The 26,877-nt window shown below is 39.7% G+C and overlaps 3 protein-coding genes across 3 annotated transcripts; all 3 read right to left on the bottom strand.

Moving 5' to 3' along the window:
• Window positions 1–1,469: 1,469 nt before the first annotated feature.
• On the bottom strand, window positions 1,470–5,463 carry LOC311490745 (cytochrome P450 2J4-like). The gene is made up of 9 exons (XM_084548409.1): window positions 4,664–5,463; window positions 4,145–4,310; window positions 3,897–4,049; window positions 3,629–3,789; window positions 3,315–3,491; window positions 3,090–3,228; window positions 2,182–2,369; window positions 1,945–2,086; window positions 1,470–1,837 (listed from the first exon to the last, which is right to left on the bottom strand). Exons 1-9 carry the CDS (start codon window positions 4,853–4,855, stop codon window positions 1,662–1,664), a joined length of 1,494 nt encoding a protein of 497 aa, XP_084404535.1. The 5' UTR covers window positions 4,856–5,463; the 3' UTR covers window positions 1,470–1,661.
• A 651-nt stretch (window positions 5,464–6,114) lies between these two features.
• LOC311491170 (cytochrome P450 2J2-like) lies at window positions 6,115–20,358 on the bottom strand. The gene is made up of 14 exons (XM_084549028.1): window positions 19,960–20,358; window positions 18,564–18,726; window positions 18,249–18,398; window positions 17,990–18,150; window positions 17,731–17,907; window positions 15,594–15,735; window positions 15,298–15,485; window positions 15,053–15,194; window positions 14,794–14,950; window positions 10,424–10,616; window positions 7,593–7,734; window positions 7,297–7,484; window positions 7,057–7,198; window positions 6,115–6,954 (listed from the first exon to the last, which is right to left on the bottom strand). The coding sequence occupies exons 1-14, from the start codon at window positions 20,140–20,142 to the stop codon at window positions 6,779–6,781; spliced, it is 2,304 nt and encodes a 767-aa protein (XP_084405154.1). The 5' UTR covers window positions 20,143–20,358; the 3' UTR covers window positions 6,115–6,778.
• LOC311490751 (cytochrome P450 2J2-like) lies at window positions 10,581–12,781 on the bottom strand. The gene is made up of 3 exons (XM_084548414.1): window positions 12,311–12,781; window positions 11,240–11,402; window positions 10,581–11,091 (listed from the first exon to the last, which is right to left on the bottom strand). Exons 1-3 carry the CDS (start codon window positions 12,491–12,493, stop codon window positions 10,910–10,912), a joined length of 528 nt encoding a protein of 175 aa, XP_084404540.1. The 5' UTR covers window positions 12,494–12,781; the 3' UTR covers window positions 10,581–10,909.
• Window positions 20,359–26,877: the final 6,519 nt, after the last annotated feature.

The following is a 26,877-nucleotide window of genomic DNA, read 5'->3' as shown; positions in this document are numbered from 1 at the left end:
CAGAGCTGGGCTAGCCTCCTGACTCCACCTCCAGCTTGTTACATACTCCTTGAGAAGCGAAAAATTTGTTCTTGCTCCTGGGCCAAAATATAACAGAAGGAAATTGACTTGGTAAATAATATCAACACACTCCCACACCTAAAAGTTCAATGTCCGGTGTACAGACATGACCCTTCACAGTAATATGACCAGGATTGCCCCATCTCTCATTCACACAAACAGCTATCCCGCCGCCCTTCTTCTTACCTTTCTATCTGCCCATAGAGTCTTGAAGTTGGCTTTACCCACACGGAAAGAACCTATTTAAATATATAGGTTTTAATATGTATGTGACCTACATAAAATTGGCCGTTTTCATATATACGCATAACGTATATATGCACAGATAAACTGCATATAGGTTTCATATATGTGCATATATCCTCATATAGGTTCTTTCCGTGTGGGTATATGCGCATATATGAAACCTATATGCAGTTTATCTGTGCATATATGCTGTATATATACATTATATATCACATATATAGCATATATGCGTATATATGAAAACGGCCAATTTTATGTATGTCACATACATTCAAAACCTATATTAAAACCTATATGTTTATATAGGTTCTTTCCATGTGGGTAGACACACTGTGGTCCGGGGAGGCAGTGTGCAACCAGGTCTCCTTAAAACACATAATACTGCTCATGGCTTACTCCCTCTGGCCATAACAAGCATGTATGTTCATCATCCAATTTGCCCAAGACCTCATAAAATAACAACATTTCAACTGCATAAATAAAGACAGATGGCGGAACTGCTCCGCAAAAGTGAAGCCAAAGCAAGTAGGGCGCCTCCAAGTGTCTGGCTGTAGTATAGGTCATAAGCTCCACCTCCTCCATGATAGTGGATGGGACATGGGCCAAACTAAAACACTGACTGACTACCAGTTACCATGCCAACCACTCCATAAAGTGGTCCCATAGGACCATGAGAGTAGGAAAAAAATTAATAAACAAGTACAATGTATAAACCAACATTTATTTGTAAATGGTGGAGGTAGAGCAGAGCCCCGTATTAATTAAATGAAAATGCAAGTGAGTTTGGTGGATTTGTGGGTGGGTCATTGATAAGCTGGTCCACATGGCTCCACTCTCAGACGGTACTGCGCAGACTCGTCCCTTTGGCGTAGTGTCAGTTTGGCCAATGCAAGTGAGTGGGGACGTTTTGTCCATATTTATATACAGTCTATGGGACAAAACTACACACTGCGCATATCTGGCTGTCAGTTTTAATACTACCATGAGATGACATCATTGTACTTTTAATTCTTCAGATAGTGGGTCTGAGATGTTTGAATATTCACACATTAATGAGTGAATGTGTTGCATTTTTACAAATTACTTTCATGACACAAATAATTTTTTTTTAAACAAGTTTCACAATATGTCACTGAAATGATTTGTTAATAGTGCCTTTCATAAAATCATATTGTTCTGTAAAAATAACAGAAATAAATGAAGATATAAAGAGAATCAATAGGTCCGTTTCACATGCAACAGTACTGCATGTGAAAGGTTCTGATAATCACATCTTTCTCTACCAAAGCATTTTTCTCTGTCTTGTCTGTTACACATCGATGAAAGATAAATGATTCAGTGAGATGTTGTTTAATTCAGCGAGCCTTGGCTTTAACCATGAAGGGGACAGGTACACGTGTAGTTCCAGTGGCTGCTTCTGTACTCAGCTCTACTCCATCAGGAGCAAAGAAAGAGAACTTCTGCAGTAAACCAACCACAAATAGGAACAGCTCCATCTTGGCGAGGCCTTCTCCGAGACACACACGTTTCCCTGAAGAATCCACAAACATACACAAACATGTTTAAAAGCCAAGGATGATGATGGATTTTCTTGTTTGAGTTATGCTTAAAACACAAGAGGTGAATGCGGTGGACTACCTGCAGAGAAAGGAAGGAATGCTTCTTTCTTAACAAACTTTCCCTGAGCATCTAGGAAGTGTTTAGGGTTGAATTCGTCTGGAGTCTCCCATTCAGTCTTGTCAAACAGCACAGAGGTCAAGATAGGCACCAAGGCTGTACCCTATAAAAACAAACAGAATAACACCAAGGTACCGTATGCTGCAACACAAACACTCAACTAACACCTAAAATGATGGCATACCACAATAAATGCACCTTGGGTATCATGTAACCACCCAGTGTTGTGTCCTTGGCCGCCATCCTGAAACCGTTGAGAGGAACAATATTTCCAATCCTCTGAATCTCATGGATGACAGCATCAGTGTAGGGCAAATTTGTTCTGTCAGCCATGACTGGTGGCCGGGTGTGTCCAATCACTCTGTCAATCTCTGCATGGACTTTCTCTGTTGGAGGAAATTGAAGGACCTTAGCTTCAACTGCAAGACGTATGTATGAGTTATGCTTTAAGCATGATGACTTTGATCTCTTGATCAGTCTGGCTCCGATAGATAAAACTACCATAAAACTGGTAGAAGATTACTGGTGGAAGTGGACATTTCTAACACTCCCAGCACATTCTCAGCTTTTAAATAATTCAACTGCACAGCTATTAATGGAATAGACACGTTTTCAGTACAGATAACCTTTCTCTCATCATCGATAAGTCGAATTTCAATTTGTCCAACAATTCCAATTTGTGATCAAACATGTAACCAACTAACCTCACATGAGGGGTTTGTATTTTAAAGCTAATTCGCATGCTAACTAATACTACTACTTCAACTTTTCTAATGAGATGGTGAACATAATTCCTGCTAAATATTTCCATGCTTTCATGAAGGATGTAGTTCAAAGCACTGCTGTGGTAACTATGAATTCAAAAAGTTGGTCAGGTTCACGCCAATATGTCAGTCACACACACAAATATATATATACTGTATATGTGTACAGACATTTTTATGATATGCATTCGTGATAAGCAAACCTTTTCATTATGTTATCACACAAATACTGGAAACCGTTATCAGCGTGTTTGTTGTTTTTCACACTAAGAGCACACCACAGTTGGAAACGGCTTCCTTGGATACTTCATAGCTCACTGTAGGGTCTGTCATTTGACCCACCCTGGACATCTGGGTTTTTTATGAGGTAGATTAAAGCCCACAGTAAGGTAGTGGAGGTTGTTTCTGTTCCAGCGAGGAACAGATCCAGAGAACACAGAGCCAGGTTGGTCTCACTGAAGCCCAGGTTAGATTCCTTGTGCTATTCAGACACGCAGAGAAGACACATTAGTGTCAACAATCGCTTAGTTGTTCAGTGCAATATGTGCAATGCAGCTGTCTACATACTTTCTCCATTTCAATAAGGAAAGCGTCAATGTAGTCTCTGGGATTGCTGTGGTCCAGGTCCTTCTTGTGGCTCTGTATCTCCTGACTAATGAAGTCTTTGAGGATGTCGAAATAGTTGAAGAGGTTGTTGTGTTGACCTGGAAGGTGTTTCATCACTCCAGGGAATGCTTCGTAGAGCTACTCGGAATAAAAGAGTATGTGCTGAAAGAAACTTTCATTCAAAAACATTCTGTGATGGATGAACAACTCCCACAGTCACACCAGAGTACTGCCCCCCTGTCAATGACTGAACTTAATGGATATTAGAGACTTACCAGGCCCCACATGGAGCCCTCCAGCACAAGAATCTGAGACAGGTATTTCAGCAAGATCTGGAAGTTGTGGTCACTGTAGTCAAACCTTTTCCCCATCACCAGCTGGCAGATGATGTTGGACACAGCATTATTGAAGAGGCCCGCAGGGCGGAAAGGTCCACCTGAAGAAGAGGAAGGCACTGTCATAAAAAGGCATTTTTTTTTCTTACCAGTGGTTACTGCTGGTGGCACAGAAGTATGAACTTATGATGTACTCAGTGCAAATCACCTTTCTCCTTCTCTATCTCCTCCTGGAGGTATTGGATTTCCTCACAGATACACTGTTCCATAGTGCTTTTTCCCAGGCCGAAGTTGCGCAAGGTAGACAAAGCAAAGCGTCGCTGTCTCTTCCATATTTCACCATTGCTCATGAACAGACCACCTAGACACAAACAATGCAGAGGAGAAGAGGCTAATTATGAGGTTCGCTAATTCCTGTACAGAAGGGGACAAGGAACAGAGAAAGACTCTTTTTACCTGATGGTCCTGAGTAAAACCTGTCGCCCATTGCAGTAGGTGGTCGATCCACAAAGTTCTCAGCTTGTGTCACTATGGCTTCTTTCACCATCTTGTACCCAGACACAAACACCGTCTTATCACTGCCGAGTCGGACACTGAACACATTCCCGTAGACGTCAGCCAGCTGTTGACACCACATCAAGGAAACCAGTTACTCAAAAGTTCATTTTAGGTTCAGAATTAGACCACCAGATGTCAGTGTAAACCCAAGCTCACGGATGCCTTTCAGTGAACAGATTTTCCATGTGAATTAATAAAAATAATTGACTTGGTTACATGTTGGGTCATTTAACTTGTTGCTATTAAGAACAAATGAGAATTTTATTCAGTCAATTGAATTGCAAGTTTAAGTATTATTTAAAAAACACTATTTGATAAAAATATGCTTTAAAACAATTTAGAAATAACGTGACTTCCAGTCTTTTATCTTCAATACTTGCAAGCCCTTTAAAATAACACCTGTGTATGGATCAATACCTTGGTGAAATAAATGTGTGGCTGCTTGTTGTCCACGCTCAGTAAATTCCCCACAAAGGGAAGATGCCTTGGTCCTGGGGGATAATTTGGTGGATTCCTGTTTTTGATGAAGTCTGCTATTAGAAGGAACAGAAAAATAAACAACAGTATCCCCTTTAGGTCAAGACTTAGCAAAAAACTATAAAGCCACATGGTTAAAGTGCGTGAAACCAGCCGCAGGAGGAATATCCGTGATTTCAAGTTTCGTCTTCTTCCAACAAAATTTTTTCGAGCTTGTTCACACTTGAACAAATTGTATTGTAACCTTCACACACACTGAAAAAGGACACCTGAAAAAATAGTAAGAGTCTGTACAAAGGTTTGTGCTGGATCACTTATATAAAAAGCTGCAAACCACACCTACTTCCACCCTGGCAAACAAGACCTTTGTTTGCGTGTGTGTGTGTGTGTGTGTGTGTGTGTGTGTGTGTGTGTGTGTGTGTGTGTGTGTGAGAGAGAGAGAGAGAGAGAGAGAGAGAGAGGAAAACTAACGTAACCGAGCAATGTAATCCCATGGCAAACAGTCATGGGCAACAATATCCCTAGCTCAGCAAAAAATACAAAGTGCAGTGATGACAAACGGCATTTAAGGTGCATGTGCACTGATAGAATAAATCCAGGACAAATCATGGTAATAAAATGTTTTTCTTACCTCCAACTGTTTCATGTAAATGTGGTGTCATGACGACAGGACAGAAAAAGCTCTGTCAATCGCAAATATTGCAAACTCACTGAGTTTGTGGTGATTTTTTAAAGCCCATCGTGACTAATCTAGTTGTCTTTTTAAATCAAAGTAGTCTTTACTCAGCTAATGGAACGTTATGTTCGGCAAGGGAGCACAACTGAAATCATTGATTTGTTTAAAAACATAACCTATAACACTCCTTGCAGGGACTTCCAAAAGTGTTATATTTTATGGTACCTAGTCATTGTGGCGCTTGTTTTATTTAATACAAATAAAAGCAACTTAGTTTAAAGTATTCACAACATTTTATGTACTCTGAATGCAAATGCAGCTCTCGTTTTTTTTTCTCGCCAACCTATTTATGCTTTTGTGGCAGACTCCAGGGACTAAGATCAACATAATCTTGGTGGATGTGCGTTTTACATGCTCCTGTATGCCTTTTTGTGTAGATGGACATGGTTCCTTTAAGGATTTGATGGGTTTTGCTTTGTTCGTGCTTCTGCACAGACTTATAATACATAAACATTTTCTCCACTTTGACAGAAACACTAATACATATCTTGATGTGTCATATTTACAGGTATGTCAATGTATAGGATATCTTTTAACTGTTTTTCACAGCACACAATAAAGAAAAAGAGAGAAACTGTCAGTGTGTACTCTGGGAATTTATACAGTTTCACCAAGTTACTGAAGTAAAAATTAAGCCATGTCTGCATCTCCACAACCCCATGACAGACCTTTTGTAGATAACAGCTAACCTTAACCCGAAAAACATTGAGTCGTTAATAGATGCAAAGTTCACAGAACTGTATGTGTGTCAGAGGCAACTGTAGCGTCTCATAAATAAGGAACAAAACCCTCAGTGAACGATCCAAAGTGTTAAAGAAAGCCAAGTGGACTTGTTTTGCCCTTACAGTCCATCGTTTCGCCACACATCCGAGTGGCTTCTTCTGTTCTAAGGGACTGGTAGGGAGTTGAGGCCTGAAAAGAAACATCTGTGGGTGTAGCCCATCAGAAAGTTGCTTGACCTGGCTGCTTGTGAAAGTTGCCTGTGAAACTGTCAACACTAGTGTCTGTTAACTAATATTAGTGAACTAATATGTGGAGATAATGAAAGAGATATGGCATAATGGAAAAGCGTATGGGTGATACATCATTAACTCTTGTAGTGCAAAACAGACTAAATAAAATAGTGTTAATCACAATTCATGAAGGCGTACGGTAGCAAGATTAATGACTATGTCATAATACAAACCAGAGAGGCATCTTACATAAGTACATGCGCATCACTCTGTGTATTTTTAAGTGTTTGCAGAAGAAAAATGTTGTGCTCTCCAAAATATCGTGGAGACCTCGCTTATTGATTCTTGTGTTCGGTTAGGTGGACATTAGCGAGGCACAGCCAACATCTTGAAGGTCTTGGGGGAATAGGTGAAGCCCATCACGCCCTCCATGCTGGGCATTTCTCCGGGAACAGGAGAGAAGGTGAAACGTTGGAGGAGAGATGTAAAGAAAAGGAACAGCTCCATTCTGGCCAGGTGCTCCCCTAGACACACACGTTTACCTGTGGTAGACACATTGTCATCTATGTTGATGGCGGTCTTATAGTGCATTATGAAGCACACTGATGTAAATTCTAATAGCTAAATGTGATCATTGTTCAAACCTGCTGAAAACGGCAAGAAGGCGTCTCTTCTGACAAACTGGCCCTCTGAATCCAAGAAATGCTCAGGATTGAAGACATCTGGAGTCGCCCACTCATTCTTATCGAACAGCACAGACGCAAGGATCGTAGTAATAGCTGTGCCCTGCAGTCAGGATATATTTTTGGTATCAGCCATGTATAAATTATGTGCAGACCTTCTTGACATACTTCCCTGGATGAGTCTGGTAAATACTGCCTTACCTTGGGAATGAAGTATCCTGCCAGCGTGGTGTCTTTACTGGCCATTTTTGGGAACCCCATGGGAACAATATTCCCCATCCTTTGGATCTCATGGATGACTGCGTCAGTGTAGGGAAGGTTGGGTCTGTCTGCCATTGTGGGCTGACGTGACTGTCCAATCACGCTGTCTATCTCCGCCTGGACTTTCTCTGAAAAGGGAAGCAGATTAACCGCTACAACAGGGAGCATCATTGTCCACTGACCTAAAACCACCTGTGTATAACCTTCACTGCTTTGATTTTCAACGTGACACTGACCCTGTATCTCTGGGTAGTTCATCATGAATACGAGGCCCCAGCGTAAAGTGGTGGCAGCTGTTTCTGTGCCGGCCTCAATCAGGTCAAGGATGCAAACCAGCAGTGTTTCAGTGTTGAAGCCAGCCTGAGGATCTTCATTTTTCTAACATAACAGGAAACATGACATTATAAGTAGTGCTGTGCAAATATACTGTTGGCTATTTTATACATTACCTACAGACTACATAGTGCAAATTAAAGTCTTGGTCCATGCTTGAACTGCAGTGACTTAAAGTTTGCAGGCATTTTCTCATTTTATACTAATACATATCTTGAAAGAACAGGATGTGGCCTGTTGGTGGGCAACCAATATTTTTAAACAATTTTTCGCAGCAAACAAGAAAGAAAGTTCTGAGCTTTTGTTTATTGTCTCTTGGTGGGGCATTATAGCCAGAAATCTTTCATGACATTTGATGAAACAGCCAGTAAGAGTTCTAAGATCTTATATCTATCCAAATTTTTGATGTAATGGGTCCATAGTGTAGCCTCATTGCTTACTTTGGTGTTAATTACACAGTATGAATAACTAACTCATGCCACAAAAAAACTGATACACTATGTAACAAATGGACAAATAAATTTGGAACTCATGGTCACTTGCTGTTTAACATTAGTTTGTTTTATCTTAACATAACTAGTTTATTGTATATATTAAAAATGGATACTGCAAGATATAAATAAGTGCAACAAAATTGAAGAAGGTGAAGAATTCACAAGCGGTCAATAGTTAGGACTCAACGGGGAATAGCACTAGCGTATCAAAACGAAATATTTGTGAAATAAATGAATTTCATGGCAGATAATGCGTTATTTAGAGGCTGCATTGTGGTGCCCCAGTCACTCCCACTATATGGATATACGCGGCGCTCCGCTGGAGCTAAATATCTTCCGAACGACTAACATTAACACCAAAGTTATATGTGTGAGTAAACGATTGTATCATATGCCAAAAATAAGGTCCAGGTTGTAAAAAAACGGTAGTTCCCCTTTAAATAGTGCCCATGCAAGGAAATTCAGCCTGGCCTTAAATTTATTTGGCTTTGGATGTTGCTGCTTGGTTCTGAACTGTCTTTGAAATGTTTGGTATAATTTACAGTTTTTTACAATCACTTTGCTACTATTTTCAGAACCTTGATGTCATTTTTCACAACTCTAGACATAAAACTCACAACCAATGATCAAAATGCACATTTTTCAAAACTCTAACCCTTTTCTCAATTGCTTGGATACAATACACATACAACTTAGATCATTTGTTCATTCAAAAAAAATCACCTGTTCAATATGATACAACTTAAGATCAAAATACTACTATTTCAAAAGGTAATTCACACATTACATTTCAAATGAGTGTCTATTCATTTCCTTACAATGATCTAACTATCAATTGATACAACTGCTCAAAATGATAAGTAACTGTTGCATTACTCTTACTGTAACATCAAAGTACTACTATTTCAAAAGCCAATTCACACACTACATTTCAAATGAGTGTCTATTCATTTCTTTACAATGATCTAACTATCAATTGATACAAAATGATAAGTAACTGTTGCATTACTCTAAATGCATAGTTGTATGGAAACAGACAAACAATCTTCCATGTCCAATCATGAAAGCTTCAAGATACTTTACGTAACGAGATTCATTGTCACCAATTAGCGTGGCGCATGAACCGATTAGACTACAATATCCATGGATGACGCCTGCAATGACATCACAGCAGACCACTGTCATGCCTGGATTTGCCATGCCCGAAGGTTTTTTCCAAGATGTTTGGCTAATGAAAACACCCATTGTGATGTAGATGAGAACCTGTGGCCAAATCCACAACACAGAGTTGATGACAATGTAGAAGTACAGTAATCGCTCCTGTTTTGTTTCTTACATGTACAGTACAAGCAAGCAAGTTGAGGAACACTGCATTTGATGTTTTACAGTACTGTCTTTTATTTTCTACTGTATTTCATAGCTAATTACAGTATTTTTGCTTTGATTCAAATACTGTAAACCTATGTTGTGATTGTACTGTCTTGAATTTCCCCTTGGGGATCAATAAAGTATCTATCTATCTATCTATCTATCTATCTATCTATCTATCTATATCTAGTGTTTTGCAAACTGTACAAACAATGACACAGTGAAACTATCGGTTGCTTGTGTCTGGGTGATCTATAGTTCTGTTTCAATGGTATTTCACAGTAAATTTGTTTTTTGAACCAATGATTGTGTAAGTGCAAGATTTATTTAAAGATGTGAATGCACAATGCATGTTTTGAACATTAGACAGCCTGTGTTACAAGTGATAACCGTTTTGAGTTTTGTGTCTAGAGTTGTGAAAAATGACATCAAGGTTCTGAAAATAGTAGCAAAGTGATTGTAAAAAACTGTAAGTACACACCTCAACAATATTGGCCTTGTCCTTTTTAGAGATTTTCATATATTGTACCTTTAAGTGGATATCTTCCATAACGGTTGTCTTTCTGTTCTCTCACAGAGTTTCCTTCCAGCATGGTGGTAGGATGGTAGCAAAGACTGGAACTTTGGAAGATATTCACAAGGTGATTAGCCTGGATAGCTGAAGCCATATAGTGGCGTCATTGTGGCTCTTGTCCCTCATCACTTGGATATGTTATGAAGGGATTTTTTTAACGGCCAGCATTAACGATACCAATTATTTATCTTCATTTATTTATGTGTGCCTGACTATTGTTTTAAGACAAACTTTAAAAATCGTGAACCGATTCTTTAACGGGACTTGCGAGATTTTGAAAAGTGTACTGATGTGTTACCTTCTGCATCTCTCCCAGGTATACATCGATATAATCACGGGGGTTGTCGGGGTTCCACTGCTCCTGGTGCTTCTCTATTTCCTTTTGTAAAAAGTTCAAAATCTTGAAGTAGTTGGCGTGGACAGTCTGGTGAGGTCCTGGCAGGTACTTCATCAAGCCGGGGAAGACATCATACAGCTGTTGACGGCAAGTTCTCAGATCAGAAATAGACCAGGTGTTTATTTCGTGATCACAGCATGATGGCTTAGGCAAGAATTACCTGAGTTTGAGGTGAGCCAGAAAGCACAACGGCTTCATTGTCCAACTCCAGGACTCTGCGAAAGCTTTGATCAGTGTATTCAAAGCGATGTCCAAAGACCACAGAGGAGATGATGTTACTCACTGCATTGGTTATAGTGTATTGGCAGTCGAATGGTCTTCCTGTGAATATGTTGAAGTGACTTCAAGATAAATCATGCTTGAAAAATCAGTGCGTGTAAAGTATGGTCAACTGAATTCCTTTAATTTACTAAGTGTACCTTGTTCCTCTTTGAAGGCTTCACAGAGGAAGTTGCTCTCCACTTGAATGTATTTTTCCAGTGACTTCTGGCCCTCTCCAAAATAGCGCAAGTGTGTGTTGGCAAACTTCCTCTGCTTCTTCCACAGGTAACCATTGCTCAGAGCTATACCTGTGAGAATGTTGCACAAATATTGATGTACGTAGTTTAAGAATAAAATGTATTGGGCTGCATTTATTTATCCCCAGCCTTGACATGTTTTGGAACTTATGACCACCAACTTTAAAAAAAAAACAACAAAGCTCATTCATCTACTCACCCAGGCCCTTGAAGATGCGATGGAAGAGAGGGACAATTGGACGATCGACAAAGCTGTCCAGCTGGCTGACAAGAGCCTCTTTGACCATCTTGTAGCCGGAAATGAAGACCATCCTCTCACCGCCTCTCCTCAAGCTGAACACCGGTCCGTACTCCTGAGTAAGCTGCATTTAAAAATAAGTTACTTTTCAAGAGGGGAGACGTTTCACAGAGACTTCATGTAAAAATACTTGAAGAGATGGACAATGAAATAAGCACCTCATTAAAAAGTACTAACTCTGAAGTACCTTAAATCCGTATTGTAATTATTTGCTAATGCTCATATTTGCTCATGTATCTGTTTATGCTCATAACAGACATGATTTCACTTTGTGCATGCAGTTCTGTGATGCTGACTTGTTTCCTATGCATCATGTGGACATCATGGACTATTCAATTCCAAATAATAAATAAAGTGCTAAAAAATAAAAAATAAAAATAAAAAAAATAACAGAGCTGAACCCGAGGTAGTAGAGATATTCTCACTTATATAGAAATAAAATAAATGGAATAAAAATAATAAATTAAATTCTGTAAATAATGTTTTTAGTAACTTATTACCCAGAAATAGAATAGAAAGTTTTGTTTCTGGTCCTATCTGAACTATCAAAGTGCATTTAACGGAATAAAAATCTTTAACCCAACGCAAAATTAAACATTTAAGGTTCGGCGTTTGAACTTGAAGGTAAAGTATCTGTAAGCCCAGACAGGTTTAAATCGACGGTTTTCATCGTCGGTTCTACGTTTCAGAGTTGAAAAATGACATATTTTAGACTCTGTATCTTGGCTCTACTCCTGTCAGCACCACCAACCACGCCTCAAAACAACACAGAGGCTAAGCGGAGTGTTACCTTCACGGTCTACAAAACTGTAGGAATCTCTGAAATCTTGCGATACGAATTGCCCTACGCATTTCATCAGGGATCGCATGTGTACCGCGGGCCGCTATTTGAATAGGTCTAGCCTCCACACTCTCGCTCTGGGGAGTCACACACCCATGCGCATAGCCTAAAAGTGGTACGATTGACCTCACCTTCTCCATTGTTTTGAAGTCGACTCCAGTGAAGATATTTCCCAGAAAAGGCAAAGCCAAGGGTCCAGGGGGAAAGCTGTGCGGTCTCCAGTTTTTTACCACGTCAGTTGATAGTAACAGTATAAAAACAAACAGCAGGCAACCAGTGAAGTCCATACAATCAAAAAGTGCTTGAAAAATCATGATAAAAATCTTCTAAAAAGCCCTACAGAGAACCACGGTTTGCTCCTGCAGACAGGGTGGTTGTTTGTCTATTTTATCTGGGTGAGAGGTGCAGGAAACTTGAAAAAAAAAAAAAAAGAGTCCCTAATGATGTTACATAACACAAGGACTTGAACATTTCCAGCTGTCCATTAACCATAAGTTGTAAAGTTTATGCTGTAGACTAAGCACATTTATTGTATTTAATAGTAGAAATAAATGTAATTTAAATTAAACAATTTGTCAGAGAACCATCAATCAACAATACAGCTGGAAGAAATAATGAATAAAGTAACAACTTATTCAGATTTAATTTTTGTACACCAGGTTGAACTTGTAGGTGTGACAGTATTAGGTATGTGAGTTTATCTGTCAAAATCAAAGGGTTCAATTCAATTCAGCAAACTGTAAAGACATAAAAACCTGAAAAAAGCACACGCTAGATCCAGAAAAGGATCTAGTGTGCTGGTGCTTTTACACACACAGAAATGTTTCCTCTGCATTTAACCCATCCATTTCATACAGACACACACGTGGAAGTGAGCGTGCTCGCAGCAGTAGGAAGCTCAGGGGTTGAAGTGTCTTGCTTGTTCACTCCTATCAGTCCTGGGATTTGGTCCAGTATAAACACTAGCCCCTGGTTAAGCAGACACATGCGGATGGAAAGAAAATCAAATGGCAGGGTTCTGTTGCCATTATTAATGGCGCATGACATATTGCATAATGTCTAAGAATACCTAAATTGAGCCTTCTAATTTGTGGTAAATAAGTCACCCTTTTTAAAAAGGATAAATAGGTACATTTTTAAAAAATGATTTGTTGACTCCACTCCGGGTGCTTTGGGTACTCATGTTTGCTGTTTGCTTTTTGGTGGTAGGCTTACATATAATAGTTTCTTCTTTTTCCGTAGTCAGTTTTAATTTTTTAAATCTAGTTCAACTTATTCATTTTTCTTTTTCCTTATGGCAGAAATCCCTCACAGTTCTCTAAAAATTATAGTCCTAAATGTTAGCGGTACTCATAAAGCAAAAGAAAATCTATTTTTATGTTTTGTAAAAGACAAAATGCTGACTTGATTTTGTTACAAGAGACTCACTCAGCAGCAATGATGACAAGTTTTGGAACGCACAATTGTGCAGCCAATGCTATTTTTGTCAAGCTTCTCAACAGTCAGCAGGGGTCGCCGTCCTACTCAATTAGAGACACTCAACAAACAAATACAAGGAAGCTCATCTGATCATGGAGGGGACTATAATGAGGCTCCAGATGATCTTGTTGACAGGGTACCAGGGAATACTAGTCCCATATTCAAAATTTAAAAGTGCTACATTAATATGTGATTAACTGTCAGTCGTAGGTGTGTGAGACTTTTACATCCCAACATAAAGCATTTCACTTGGAGCAACAACAGCAGATCCTTAAGGTCCAGAAGTGAGTTACTGTACACTGTTTTTCAGAGCACACAATAAGGAAAAAGAGAGAAACTGTCCATGTCTACTCTGGGAATTTATTTAGTTTCACCAAATTACAGAGGTCAATATTGAACCATGTCTGCATTACCACAACCCCATGACAGACCTTTTATAGATAGCAGAGAATATAGCAGACTAATTATGATTAAAAAACACTGAGTCGTTAATAGATGCAAAATGCATAGAACTGTGTGTCAGAGGCAACTGTAGCATCTCATAAATAAAGGACAAAACCCTCAGTGAACGATCCAAAGCGTTAAAGAAAGCCAACTGGACTTGTAAAGTTTCTTGAAGACGTTTCACCCATACAGTCCATCGGTTCGCCACACATCCTAGTAGCTTCTTCTGTTCTAATGGACTGGTAGGGAGTTGAGGCCTAAAAAGAAACATCTGTGGGTGTAGCCCATCAGAAAGTTGGTTGACCTATGAAACTGGCAAGACTAGTGTCTGTTAACTAATGTCAGTGAACTAATATTTGGAGATAATGAAAGAGATATGGTATAATGGAAAAGCGTATGGGTGATACATCATTAACTCTTGTAGTGCAAAACAGACAAAATCAAATAGTGTTAATCACAATTCATGAAGGCGTACGGTAGCAAGATTAATGACTATGTCATAATACAAACCAGAGAGGCATCTTACATAAGTACATGCACATCACTGTGAGTCCCCTTGTTCTCACAGTGGTTAATTCTGTTTTTTTCATTGTTAGCAAAAGAAAAATGTTGTGCTCTCCAAAACATCATGGAGATCTTGCTTATTGATTCTTGTGTTCGGTTAGGAGGACATTAGCGAGGCACAGCCGACATCTTGAAGGTCTTGGGGGAATAGGTGAAGCCCATCACGCCCTCCATGCTGGGCATTTCTCCGGGAACAGGAGAGAAGGTGAAACGTTGGAGGAGAGATGTAAAGAAAAGGAACAGCTCCATTCTGGCCAGGTGCTCCCCTAGACACGCACGTTTACCTGTGGTAGACACATTGTCATCTATGTTGATGGCGGTCTTATAGTGCATTATGAAGTACACTGATGTAAATTCTAATAGTTAAATGTGATCATTGTTTGAACCTGCTGAAAATGGCAAGAAGGCGTCTCTTCTGACAAACTGGCCCTCTGAATCCAAGAAATGCTCAGGATTGAAGACATCTGGAGTCGCCCACTCATTCTTATCAAACAGCACAGACGCAAGGACCGTAGTAATAGCTGTGCCCTGCAGTCAGGATATATTTTTGGTATCAGCCATGTATAAATTATGTGCAGACCTTCTTGACATACTTCCCTGGATTAGTCTGGTAAATACTATACTGCCTTACCTTGGGAATGAAGTATCCTGCCAGCGTGGTGTCTTTACTGGCCATTTTAGGGAACCCCATGGGAAGGACATTCCCCATCCTTTGGATCTCATGGACGACTGCGTCAGTGTAGGGAAGGTCGGGTCTGTCTGCCATTGAGGGCTGACGTGACTGTCCAATCACCCTGTCTATCTCCGCCTGGACTTTCTCTGAAAAGGGAAACAGATTAACCACTACAACAGGGAGCATCATTGTCCACCGACCTAAAACCACCTGTGTATAACCTTCACTGCTTTGATTTTCAACGTGACACTGACCCTGTATCTCTGGGTAGTTCATCATGAATACGAGGCCCCAGCGTAAAGTGGTGGCAGCTGTTTCTGTGCCGGCCTCAATCAGGTCAAGGATGCAAACCAGCAGTGTTTCAGTGTTGAAGCCAGCCTGAGGATCTTCTTTTTTCTAACATAACAGGAAACATGACATTGTAAGAAGTGCTGTGCAAATATAGACAAATCCGGCGAAACACGGAAGTAAAGCAGCGCCGCCATTACTGCGGGCCTTGCTGCTTAGGAAATAGCGGAAGTAGCGTGTTGGTCCCGTAGGCGGCTGTAGCAGATGTTAGCTGTAGGAAATGTTATTTTTATTTAGTTTTTTAGTACGTATGCTGTCCAGTGATGCCGGGAATATCGCGTTGTGTGGTTGGCTGTTTTAACAACAGCACAAAACTACAGGCCTGGAATAAAACTGTTTGTGAAATTCACGAACCTTTATTGCACATCGACTGTCCATGTTTACGGCCATACAGATTACACAGAGTTCTATAGATGGTTATTCACATAACTAGATGTAGATGTAGAATATTTATTCTATTATTATTCTATTTATTCCTAGATGTAGGATATTTTATTGCTACAACTGGTCGTGGCTAATAGTTATTTGCAACTTGTGAACATAGCAACACAGCTAGTGTAGAATGACGTTCGGTTTTATTGTTGTCATCAATTATCCTAGCCTTATAGCTACACGTCTCAATTACATTACATTACATTTGGCTGACGCATTTTTACATTAATACATTATGTTGTCAATAAATTGTGAACATATTAGCAACACAGCTAGTGTAGAATGGCGTTCGGTTTTATTGTTGTCATCGGTTAAGCTTAGCCTTATAGCTATACGTCTCAATTACATTACATTACATTACATTTTGCTGATGCATTTTTACATTAATACATTATGTTGTCAGTAAATTACCTTTATCGGTAAGTTTTGGCCACTGTCTGACATCATCTACCCAATGTTCCCTTTCACCAGACATTTTCTTTAATGAGCAGGGTCCGCTTACCGGCAACTGTACTGTACTGTACTGTACACCGTCACACTTCGCAGGCCCGCAGTAATGGCGGCAGGCAAGATGGCGGCGCCCATAGAATTCGCGGCGGATTTGTCTATACTGTTGGCTATTTTATACATCACCTACAGACTACATAGCATTTTCTCATTTTATACTAATACATATCTTGAATGAACAGGATGTGGCCTGTTGGTGGCCAACCAACATTTTTAAACAATTTTTGACAGCAAACAAGAAAGAAGGTTCTGAGACTTAGTTTACTGTCTCTCGGTTGGGCGTTATAGCCAGAAATCTGTCATGACATTTGATGAAACAGCCAGTAAGAGTTCTAAGATCTTTTATCTATCCAAATTTTTGATTTAATGGGTCCATAGTGTATTCATTCATTCATTCATTCATCTTTTGTAACCGCTTGTTCCTGTTAAGGGTTGCGGGGTCTGCTGGAGCCTATCCCAGCTTTCATTGGGCGAGAGGTGGGGTACACCCTGGACACGTCGCCAGTCTATTGCAGGGCTAACACAGAGAGACAGACAACAATTCACACTCACATGCACACCTATGGCCAATTTAGAATCACCAATTAACCAAACAAGCATGTCTTTGGACGGTGGGAGGAAGCCAGAGTACCTGGAGAGAACCCACGCAGACACAGGGAGAACATGCAAACCCCACACAGAAAGGCCCAGTCGGCCCCATAGTGTATTTCATATAATTCAACAATATTGGCCTTGTCCTTTTTAGAGATTTTCATATATTGTACCTTTAAGTGGATATCTTCCATAACGGTTGTCTTTCTGTTCTCTCGCAGTGTTTCCTTCCAATGTGGCGGTAGGATGGTAGCAAAGATTGGAACTTTGGAAGATATTCACAAGGTGGTTAATCTGGATAGCTGAAGCCATATAGTGGCATCATTGTGGCTCTTGTCCCTCATCACTTGGATATGTTATGAAGGGATTTTTTTAACGGCCAGCATTAACGATACCAATTATTTATCTTCATTTATTTATGTGTGCCTGACTATTGTTTTAAGACAGTCTTTAAAAATCGTGAATTGACCCTTCAACGGGATTTGCGAGATTTTGAAAAGTGTACTGATTTACCTTCTGCATCTCTCCCAGGTATACATCGATATAATCACGGGGGTTGTCGGGGTTCCACTGCTCCTGGTGCTTCTCTATTTCCTTTTGCAAAAAGTTTAAAATCTTGAAGTAGTTGGCGTGGACAGTCTGGTGAGGTCCTGGCAGGTACTTCATCAAGCCGGGGAAGACATCATACAGCTGTTGACGGCAAGTTCTTAGATCAGAAATAGACCAGGTGTTTATTTCGTGATCACAGCATGATGGTTTAGGCAAGAATTACCTGAGTTTGAGGTGAGCCAGAAAGCACAATGGCTTCATTGTCCAACTCCAGGACTCTACGAAAGCTTTGATCAGTGTATTCAAAGCGATGTCCGAAGACCACAGAGGAGATGATGTTACTCACTGCATTGGTTATAGTGTATTGGCAGTTGAATGGTCTTCCTGTGAATATGTTGAAGTGACTTCAAGATAAATCATGCTTGAAAAATCAGTGCGTGTAAAGTATGGTCATCTGAATTCCTTTAATTTACTAAGTGTACCTTGTTCCTCTTTGAAGGCTTCACAGAGGAAGTTGCTCTCCACTTGAATGTATTTTTCCAGTGACTTCTGGCCCTCTCCAAAATAGCGCAAGTGTGTGTTGGCAAACTTCCTCTGCTTCTTCCACAGGTGACCATTGCTCAGAACTATACCTGTAAGAATGTTGCACAAATATTGATGTACGTAGTTTAAGAATAAAATGTATTGGACTGCATTTATTTATCCCCAGCCTTGACATGTTTTGGAACTTATGACCACCAACTTTAAAAAAAACAAAAAACAAATAAACATCTGTGGTAGCTCATTCATCTACTCACCCATGCCCTTAACGATGTGATGGAAGAGAGGGACAATTGGACGTTCGACAAAGCTGTCCAGCTGGCTGACAAGAGCCTCTTTGACCATCTTGTATCCTAAAATAAACACCATCCTCTCACTGCCTCTCCTCAAGCTGAACACCGGTCCGTACTCCTGAGTAAGCTGCATTTAAAAATAAGTTACTTTTCAAGAGGGGAGACGTTTCACAGAGACTTCATGTAAAAATACTTGAAGAGATGGACAATGAAATGAGCACCTCATTAAAAAGTACTAACTCTGAAGTACCTTAAATCCGTATTGTGATTATTTGCTAATGCTCGTATTTGCTCATGTATCTGTTTATGCTCATAACAGACATGATTTCACTTTGTGCATGCAGTTCTGTGATGCTGACTTGTTTCCTATGCATCATGTGGACATCATGGACCTATGCCAGGGCTATTCAATTCCAAATTCAAACAGTGCAAAAAACAAAAAACAACAACAACAACAACAACAAAAAAGCTGGGGTAGTAGAAATATTATTTTCACTTATATTCAAATAAAATAAATACAATAAAAATAATAAATTAAATTCTGTAAATAATAATTTTGGTAACTTATTACCCAGACATATCTCAAAGTGCATAAAAACAAACTTGTACTAATATGTTTCTGGTCCTATCTGAACATGAAACGTTACAATGTGCATTTAACGGAATCAAAATCTTTTACCCAATGCACTCATGGCAAATTAAACACTTTGCAATAATAATGAGGAGCTGGTATTTTTCTCTCTAAGAATGTGCAATAAAGCCGTGTGGAATCACAATATTTATGCAATAACAAACCACGTATGTACAGTCACAATATTTATTATTATTGTTCTTTTCTGGGTGTTAGGTATTTGGGGTTTATTCACTGTTTTTCTATACAATTCGTGTACATGTCCGAGAGTGCTGTATGCGATAGAGATGTCAATTTCCCTGCAGGAACCTCCCAAAGGGATCAAAAAGTTGTCAATCCATCTATCTATCTGTCTACTTAGGTTCGGAGTTTCAACTTGATGGTAAAATAAATAAATATTTGTCAGCCCAGACAGGTTTAAATCGACGGTTTTCATCGTCGGCTCACGTTTCAGAGTTGAAAAATGACATATTTTAGACTCTGTATCTTGGCTCTTCTCCTGTCAGCACCACCAACCACGCCTCAAAACAACACAGAGGCTAAGCGGAGTGTTACCTTCACGGTCTACAAAACTGTAGGAATCTCTGAAATCTTGCGATACGAATTGCCCTACGCATTTCATCAGGGATCGCATGTGTACCGCGGGCCGCTATTTGAATAGGTCTAGCCTCCACACTCTCGCTCTGGGGAGTCACACCCATACCATAAAAGTGGTACGATTGACCTCACCTTCTCCATTGTTTTGAAGTCGACTCCAGTGAAGATATTTCCCAGAAAAGGCAAAGCCAAGGGTCCAGGGGGAAAGTTGCGCGGCCTCCAGTTTTTTACCACGTCAATTGATAGTAACAGTAAAAAAACAAACAGCAGGCAACCAGTGAAGTCCATACAATCAAAAAGTGCTTGAAAAATCATGATAAAAATCTTCTAAAAAGCCCTACAGAGAACCACGGTTTGCTCCTGCAGACAGGGTGGTTGTTTGTCTATTTTATCTGGGTGAGAGGTGCAGGAAACTTGAAAAAAAAAAAGAGTCCCTAATGATGTTACATAACACAAGGACTTGAACTCTTCCAGCTGTCCATTAACCATAAACTGTAAAGTTTATGCTGTAGACTAAGCACATTTATTGTATTTAATAGTAGAAATTTAATTTAAATTAAACAATTTGTCAGAGAACCATCAATCAACAATACAGCTGGAAGAAATAATGAATAAAATTGACAACTTATTCAGATTAAGTTTTTGTACACCAGATAGAACCTGTACGTGTGACAGTATTAGGTATGTGAGTTTATCTGTCAAAATCAAAGGGTTCAATTCAATTCAGCAAACGAAAAAGAAAGACATAAAAACCTGAAAAAAAGCTTTCTAGATCCAGAAAAGGGAACTTAATTGTCCTTGGTGCTTTTATACACACAGAAATGTTTCCTCTGCATTTAACCCATCCATTTCATACAGACACACGTGGAAGTGAGCGTGCTCGCAGCAGTAGGAAGCTCAGGGGTTGAAGTGTCTTGCTTGTTCACTCCTATCAGTCCTGGGATTTGGTCCAGTATAAACACTAGCCCCTGGTTAAGCAGACACATGCGGATGGAAAGAAAATCAAATGGCAGGGTTCTGTTGCCATTATTAATGGCGCATGACATATTGCATAATGTCTAAGAATACCTAAATTGAGCCTTCTAATTTGTGGTAAATAAGTCACCCTTTTTAAAAAGGATAAATAGGTACATTTTTAAAAAAATAATTTGTTGACTCCACTCCGGGTGCTTTGGGTACTCATGTTTGCTGTTTCCTTCTTGGTGGTAGGCTAACACATAATAGTTTCTTCTTTTTCCGTAGTCAGTTTTAATTTTTTAGATCTAGTTCAACTTATTCATTTTTCTTTTTCCTTATGGCAGAAATCCCTCACAGTTCTCTAAAAATAATAGTCCTAAATGTTAGCGGTACTCTTTTTTTTTTTTTTTTTTTTATTACTTTATTGCAATATTTTATCTACATATACAGCAACTTCACTTACTTCCCCTTTTACATTGCATTTTTTTTTTTGTTTTTTAAACATAAAGCAACAGAAAAGAGACAAATAAATAAATAAATAAATACAAATATATATATATATAAAAAAAATAGAATGGTTAAAGGGAGGGGGAATTTGTTATATGGGTGTGTGCGTGTGTGCGTGTGTGTGCGCGTGTGTGTGCGCATGCGTGTGTGCGTGTATGGTTGCACTTGTTGTTGAGTATTTATTGGGGGGGGGTATTTGTTATTGGCTATTTATGTGTATATGAGTATGTATGTGTGCGTGCATGAGAGCAGTGTATTTAAGTCTACAAGAATATCATGACTGCATCCTGTGTGAAGTATTACATATTTATTGACTGCATATCATGACTGTATATAAACATATCCTGTGTGAAATACGACCTGTTGACTGATTTGTATCATCTCATATTATTAAAATAGTTTGTTATTTTCTACATCATTTTATCCGGGTATAACTTTTGCCATTTACCGAGTTGGTTCCTAACTTTAAAAGTAAGTTTTTCCATCTCTAAAATATTTTCTATTGTGTTATGCCACTTACAAAGATCTGGGGCCTTTGCTTCTTTCCAACCCCTTGTTATCTGTTTTATTGCGGATATACGTAGTATATTGAATATTTTTTTATGTTTAGTTTCAATTTTCTTAGCCAAGTCCATCCCTAGTAAGTTCTCTATTGTTAGGATCTGCTGTAAGTCAAAAATATATTTAATTGCTTTACCAAATTCCTCCCAAAATGTTTCTAAAACTGGACATGAAAAGAAGATATGACTATAATTTGCGTTTTGCTCTCCACAGCTTCTCCAACACCTAGTCCCTAGTTGTGTGAATTTACTACATTTGTGTTGTGTTAGCGGTACTCATGACAGCATAAGATTAGATTAGATTAGATTAGATTCAACTTTATTGTCATTGCACGTGTACAGGTACAGAGCAACAAAATGCAGTTTAGCATCTAACCAGAAGTGCAATAGGCAGTAAGTGCGTGTGGCATAAATATTATGGTACAGGTAAGAAGTATGGTACAGGTTGTTTTTACAGTATATGGACAATATTTACAGATCAAAACCTATGTACAGGTGAGACCATATATACAGGTCAATGAGCAGGATATACATAATAATTGAATGTGGTACTATGAACATATTATACAGATGGAATTGTTCGTTAAATGTGAGTAGACTATAAACAGGAACTATAACATAACATAATTTACAATAGAGGAGATGGGCAGATGATAAATTAGGCAATACAAAAACACATAAAGTGAGCAATTTACAGTGCATAAACAATAAGCAGTGGCTACCTAAAGTTACTAAACTAGTGCAATATTCGGTACATAGTCAGAGCAGTCCAATAGTGCAGTGGTGATGGTGTAAAAGTCTTTTGTCAGTGACGGAATGAGGACTTAACAGGTGTGAGTCAAGCAAAAGAAAATCTGTTTTTATGTTTTGTAAAAGACAAAATGCTGACTTGATTTTGTTACAAGAGACTCACTCAGCAGCAATGACGACAAGTTTTGGAAAGCACAATTGTGCAACCAATGCTATTTCTGTCAAGCTTCTCAACAGTCAGCAAGGGTCCCCATCCTACTCAACAAATATGAAGGAGGACAGGTGGGGTTTTTTGGTTGTCAAATTAGATAACTATTTTATATATAATCTGTAACTTGTTTAATTGTAACAGCATACTGCTATGTATAAAATTAGAGACACTCAACAAACATACAACGAAGCTCACCTGATCATGGGAGGGGACTATAATGAGGCTCTCCAGATGATCTTGTTGACAGGGTACCAGGCTCATTCTTATTCACTTAGTAGGAGTAAAGCAACAGAACAGTAAATCACACAGCTACTAAAAATTTAATAACAAGTTCAAAGACATGCTCATTAGGTTAATAGGTGATTCTAAATCGGCCGTAGGTGTGCATGTGAGGTGCAATGGAGTGGCGGGTGGTTCGTGCTCCTCTGTTGTGGTGAATCAACGCAGCCTCGCCAATGTATGAGTGTGTGTTGGCAAGTGGTTAGTCATCGGAAGGGGTAGAGAACTTATCTTTGCCGTCTACTCTTGTTGATTACGTTGATGTACTGTAGACGAGAAGTCGGCAATCGGCTCAGGGATCTTGCTGACTGGCATGCACCCACATGGCTCTTTCTGCCACCTTTACTGTGGTGTATGTGGTTAGCAACCCTTGGAACTGAACTTGATAACATCTGGACTTCCAGTGTCTCCTCTGAAGCCTTTTATCAGTCTCCTGGTCAGATTTTATATAGAGTTTCTGCGGTCCCACTCCCAGAGTTGGTGGGTGACCAAACACAATCTCAAAAGGCTTCATGTTCACCCTGGATCTCTTTCTCATCCTCATTTATGTAAGTACCCAAGACAGTCCTGTTTCTTTTGCAAGCTTTAGTTTCAACGTGCCTTTTTCTCTTTCCACTGCACTAGCAGACCTGTTCTGCCTCAGCACGCTAAAGAAAGCATTAGATAAATCACCAGAAAAATACTGCACAATTGGTGGAACCTGTGAGAGACTTGTATAAGGATTTTGTACATTTGGAGCTCTTGGCTGTACAGCACTATTTACTGCCTGCAGTTCTTGCACAAACCTCCATTCTGGTGGTTGGCCTTTATCTCTGATTTTCTTCACTGGAAAAAATGGGAGTTTGCACAGGGGGGGGGTTGTCACACGGAACAATTACACCCCCTTCTTCAAACACTGGAGTTTGGAGTAATCACCACAGGCTCACATCCTTTGATGAAACCTCCTTAAGGGCTGCTTCAGCTTCAGAGAGGAAGTGTCAGTCTGATTTCCAGAGTGTCATGGGGGAGAAAAAACCTTCTGTGCTTCACTCTGAGGCTGAGAAAACACTTGAACTTGACAATTTCCACTTGCAAGCAGGGGCGGATGGTGTATAGGGGCGATTTGGGCGACGCCCTACCAGCTGGGAGAAAGAGGATTTTTTTTTTTACAAATTCTATCACAGCAAAAGTAGTTTTCAGTGTTCTAGACATATTATCTGTCATTGTCCAATCAGAATCGTCAGGTTCAAGTCGCGTTTCAAATGGTCCCGCCTCTCTGGGCGAATTCATCAACGTGGAAAATCGCCCCAGCTTCTCCCATTGACTCTCATGTTAAAACTTTTTTTTTCGGAAAATGAGCCTTCAATGCATTTTCAATGAGGATTTGGGGCTCGCCCTAACGCGCTTGCGTCATACATAACTGAGCAAAGAGATAGCTGCTTGATTGGACAATTCATCAATCAATCACGTCCATCAGGAAGCATTCGCGCAATTTTCGTCGGTCGGCTGCATTGACTATATATACCAGAGAACGTCTAATATGGTAGACGAATATAATATAATAATATGGTGGACGGGCTCTGGTATATATATATATCTATGTGGAGAAGAAAAGGGTGAAGGAGTTGGGACCCGACTGTCCGGACTTAAACATTTCGCAGCAGGCTAGCCTACTGATCGTGGGAGGACATACACAAGGAGCTTCACCTCAAACGTGTATGCTAAACGGCTTTTTTTGTTTCCCCTGCGTGCTGTTTCAAAGTCCCGGGACAGAGATGTTATGGACTACAACGGGGATGAAGGACTTAAAACTAGGGCCGGGACTTTAACTTGTTAATTAAGATTAATTACACAAAAATAACGGGTTAATCATTTTTTACGCATTTTAATCACACTTATTTTTGCACCGCGGAACGTTTCTCACTGGATGAGTTCGGCGGACCGATTATACTGGAGCACCAACTAGCGTTCATTACTTCAGACTACAAACAACAGTGAACATGAACGAAGAAGCTGATGAAACCGCTTTGGTTGGCCCCGTGGATGGGAAATTTCAGTCATTATTCAATGGTATACTAAAAATCCATATGAAAAAATAACTTCTCACTGTTCTCAGGTCAAATATTTATATGCGATTAAAATGTTTGATGTATTAGCACTTTTAAACTTGCTGGATTTTACAAGGCAAATAAATTAAGTTAAAACTTAGTTCCATGGCCCCATTTGTCTTTGTAAGGAGATGTTCTATTTTGTCTTTATTATTTTGTCAGAATGCACCAGAATGCTTAGTTTGTACGTGAAAATCACAAAAATCTACTGGGGGAGGATGCGCCCAGAGCCCCCTACAGGGGTTTGATTTACAAACTTTGCGCCCCCCCAATACAAAATTCACCAGCCGCCACTGCTTGCAAGCATATAAAATTTGAGCATCAAACATTGTGAGAGATTTTGTAACAGTTGCAAGTCATCAATTGTACTGACCTGAATACCTCTGGATGTTGATATGAGACATAAACCTAACCTACACATCAAGTCTCTCTTATTGGACATTTCTCAGAAAACATGAAAGCACGTTTCGTATTCGTTTGGAAGAATCGTCAGACCTTTGTGGAATGGTGACCTCTTCTTTTACTGTTTGTCCCAAGGCACTCGCAGACTAAACAAAATTACCATTCATTTTAGCAAATTCAGAAGACATGATAATAGAGCATGTAGCTCCTAAATCTGTAAGAAAGGTGATATGCTGTCCTTTGACTTTTAGAATGCACTGAGGGAATTGGGCTGTAACATCTTTGTTACAGGGGACACCTGACCTTTCTGTTCTATGTCAATAGCAGTGTTAATAGCAGCATGCAGTTCTTCATTGCCGTGTGCGGTGTCAGTGCATGTGTCAGTTAGCTGTTTTTCATTGCAGTGTGTGCTGTGTGATTACCTTCTCTGTTGTCTTCCTCTGAACGGCCTCTGAACACTGACTCACTGCACCTGGGGTCCTCACTCAGTCCACCCATGGCCTCCGTCTGCAGTCCTCTGGACAGTGTCCCTACCTGTGTGGGCTTGGCTTTTTGTCAGGGCAGTCTTGTGTCCTTTTTTGCCACAGAAGTAACAGCCGTCATCCCTGTTGTTCGTCCTCGTTGTTGACCTCCTTTCCATCATCCTCCACGGCCGACTAGTGTTTGGGTGACGTTTTTACAGAACGAGCAAGACTGGCAAGGCACCTTTATAAATGGCTTGCACCTGCGTAGGATACGTGTGTAGGATACGTGCGTAGGTTACGGCGTCCTGCAGAAGTATAAACCGCACTTTATCTTTGGTCTACCCATGGTGTTAGCATAGGCCTTTGATGATGTCATTTCATCTTTGTCATGCGACTTCATGTTTTTACTATTCTTCTTGATTCATACGTTTCGGTAGCGTTACGCACATGTTGTGGGACACAACTAAAGTGCATCATTATTTATAATTTTAAAATGCCGATTATTAAACAAAAAAGGCATACCATTTGGTGTTTATTCACTATTGCAACAGCCCTGGGATATGGGCTTTTCCCCCAGTGTGTTTGTTTTGGCTTTTAATATCCTGTACTGCATTCCTGAGGGTGACAGTTGGAACAGGTGATGTACTGGTGATGTACAACACATTTAAAATATTTTTAATATGATGATTATTAAACTAACAAAATGTATTTTAATGGTTATAATTAATTGTTAGTTTGTCATCACAGAAGGTGGGACAAGAGAAAAATGCCATTTTAGGGGGTGCTTGAGATCTATTTGGTATATCCAAAAAGGGTTCAAACAAGGCAACTGG

Source organism: Chelon labrosus (genome assembly GCF_963514085.1).
Source record: "Chelon labrosus genome assembly, chromosome: 7".
Taxonomy (NCBI): Eukaryota; Metazoa; Chordata; class Actinopteri; order Mugiliformes; family Mugilidae; genus Chelon; species Chelon labrosus.
The sequence above is the reverse complement of the archived record's forward strand: the minus strand, read 5'-3'. Positions and strand labels throughout refer to the sequence as shown.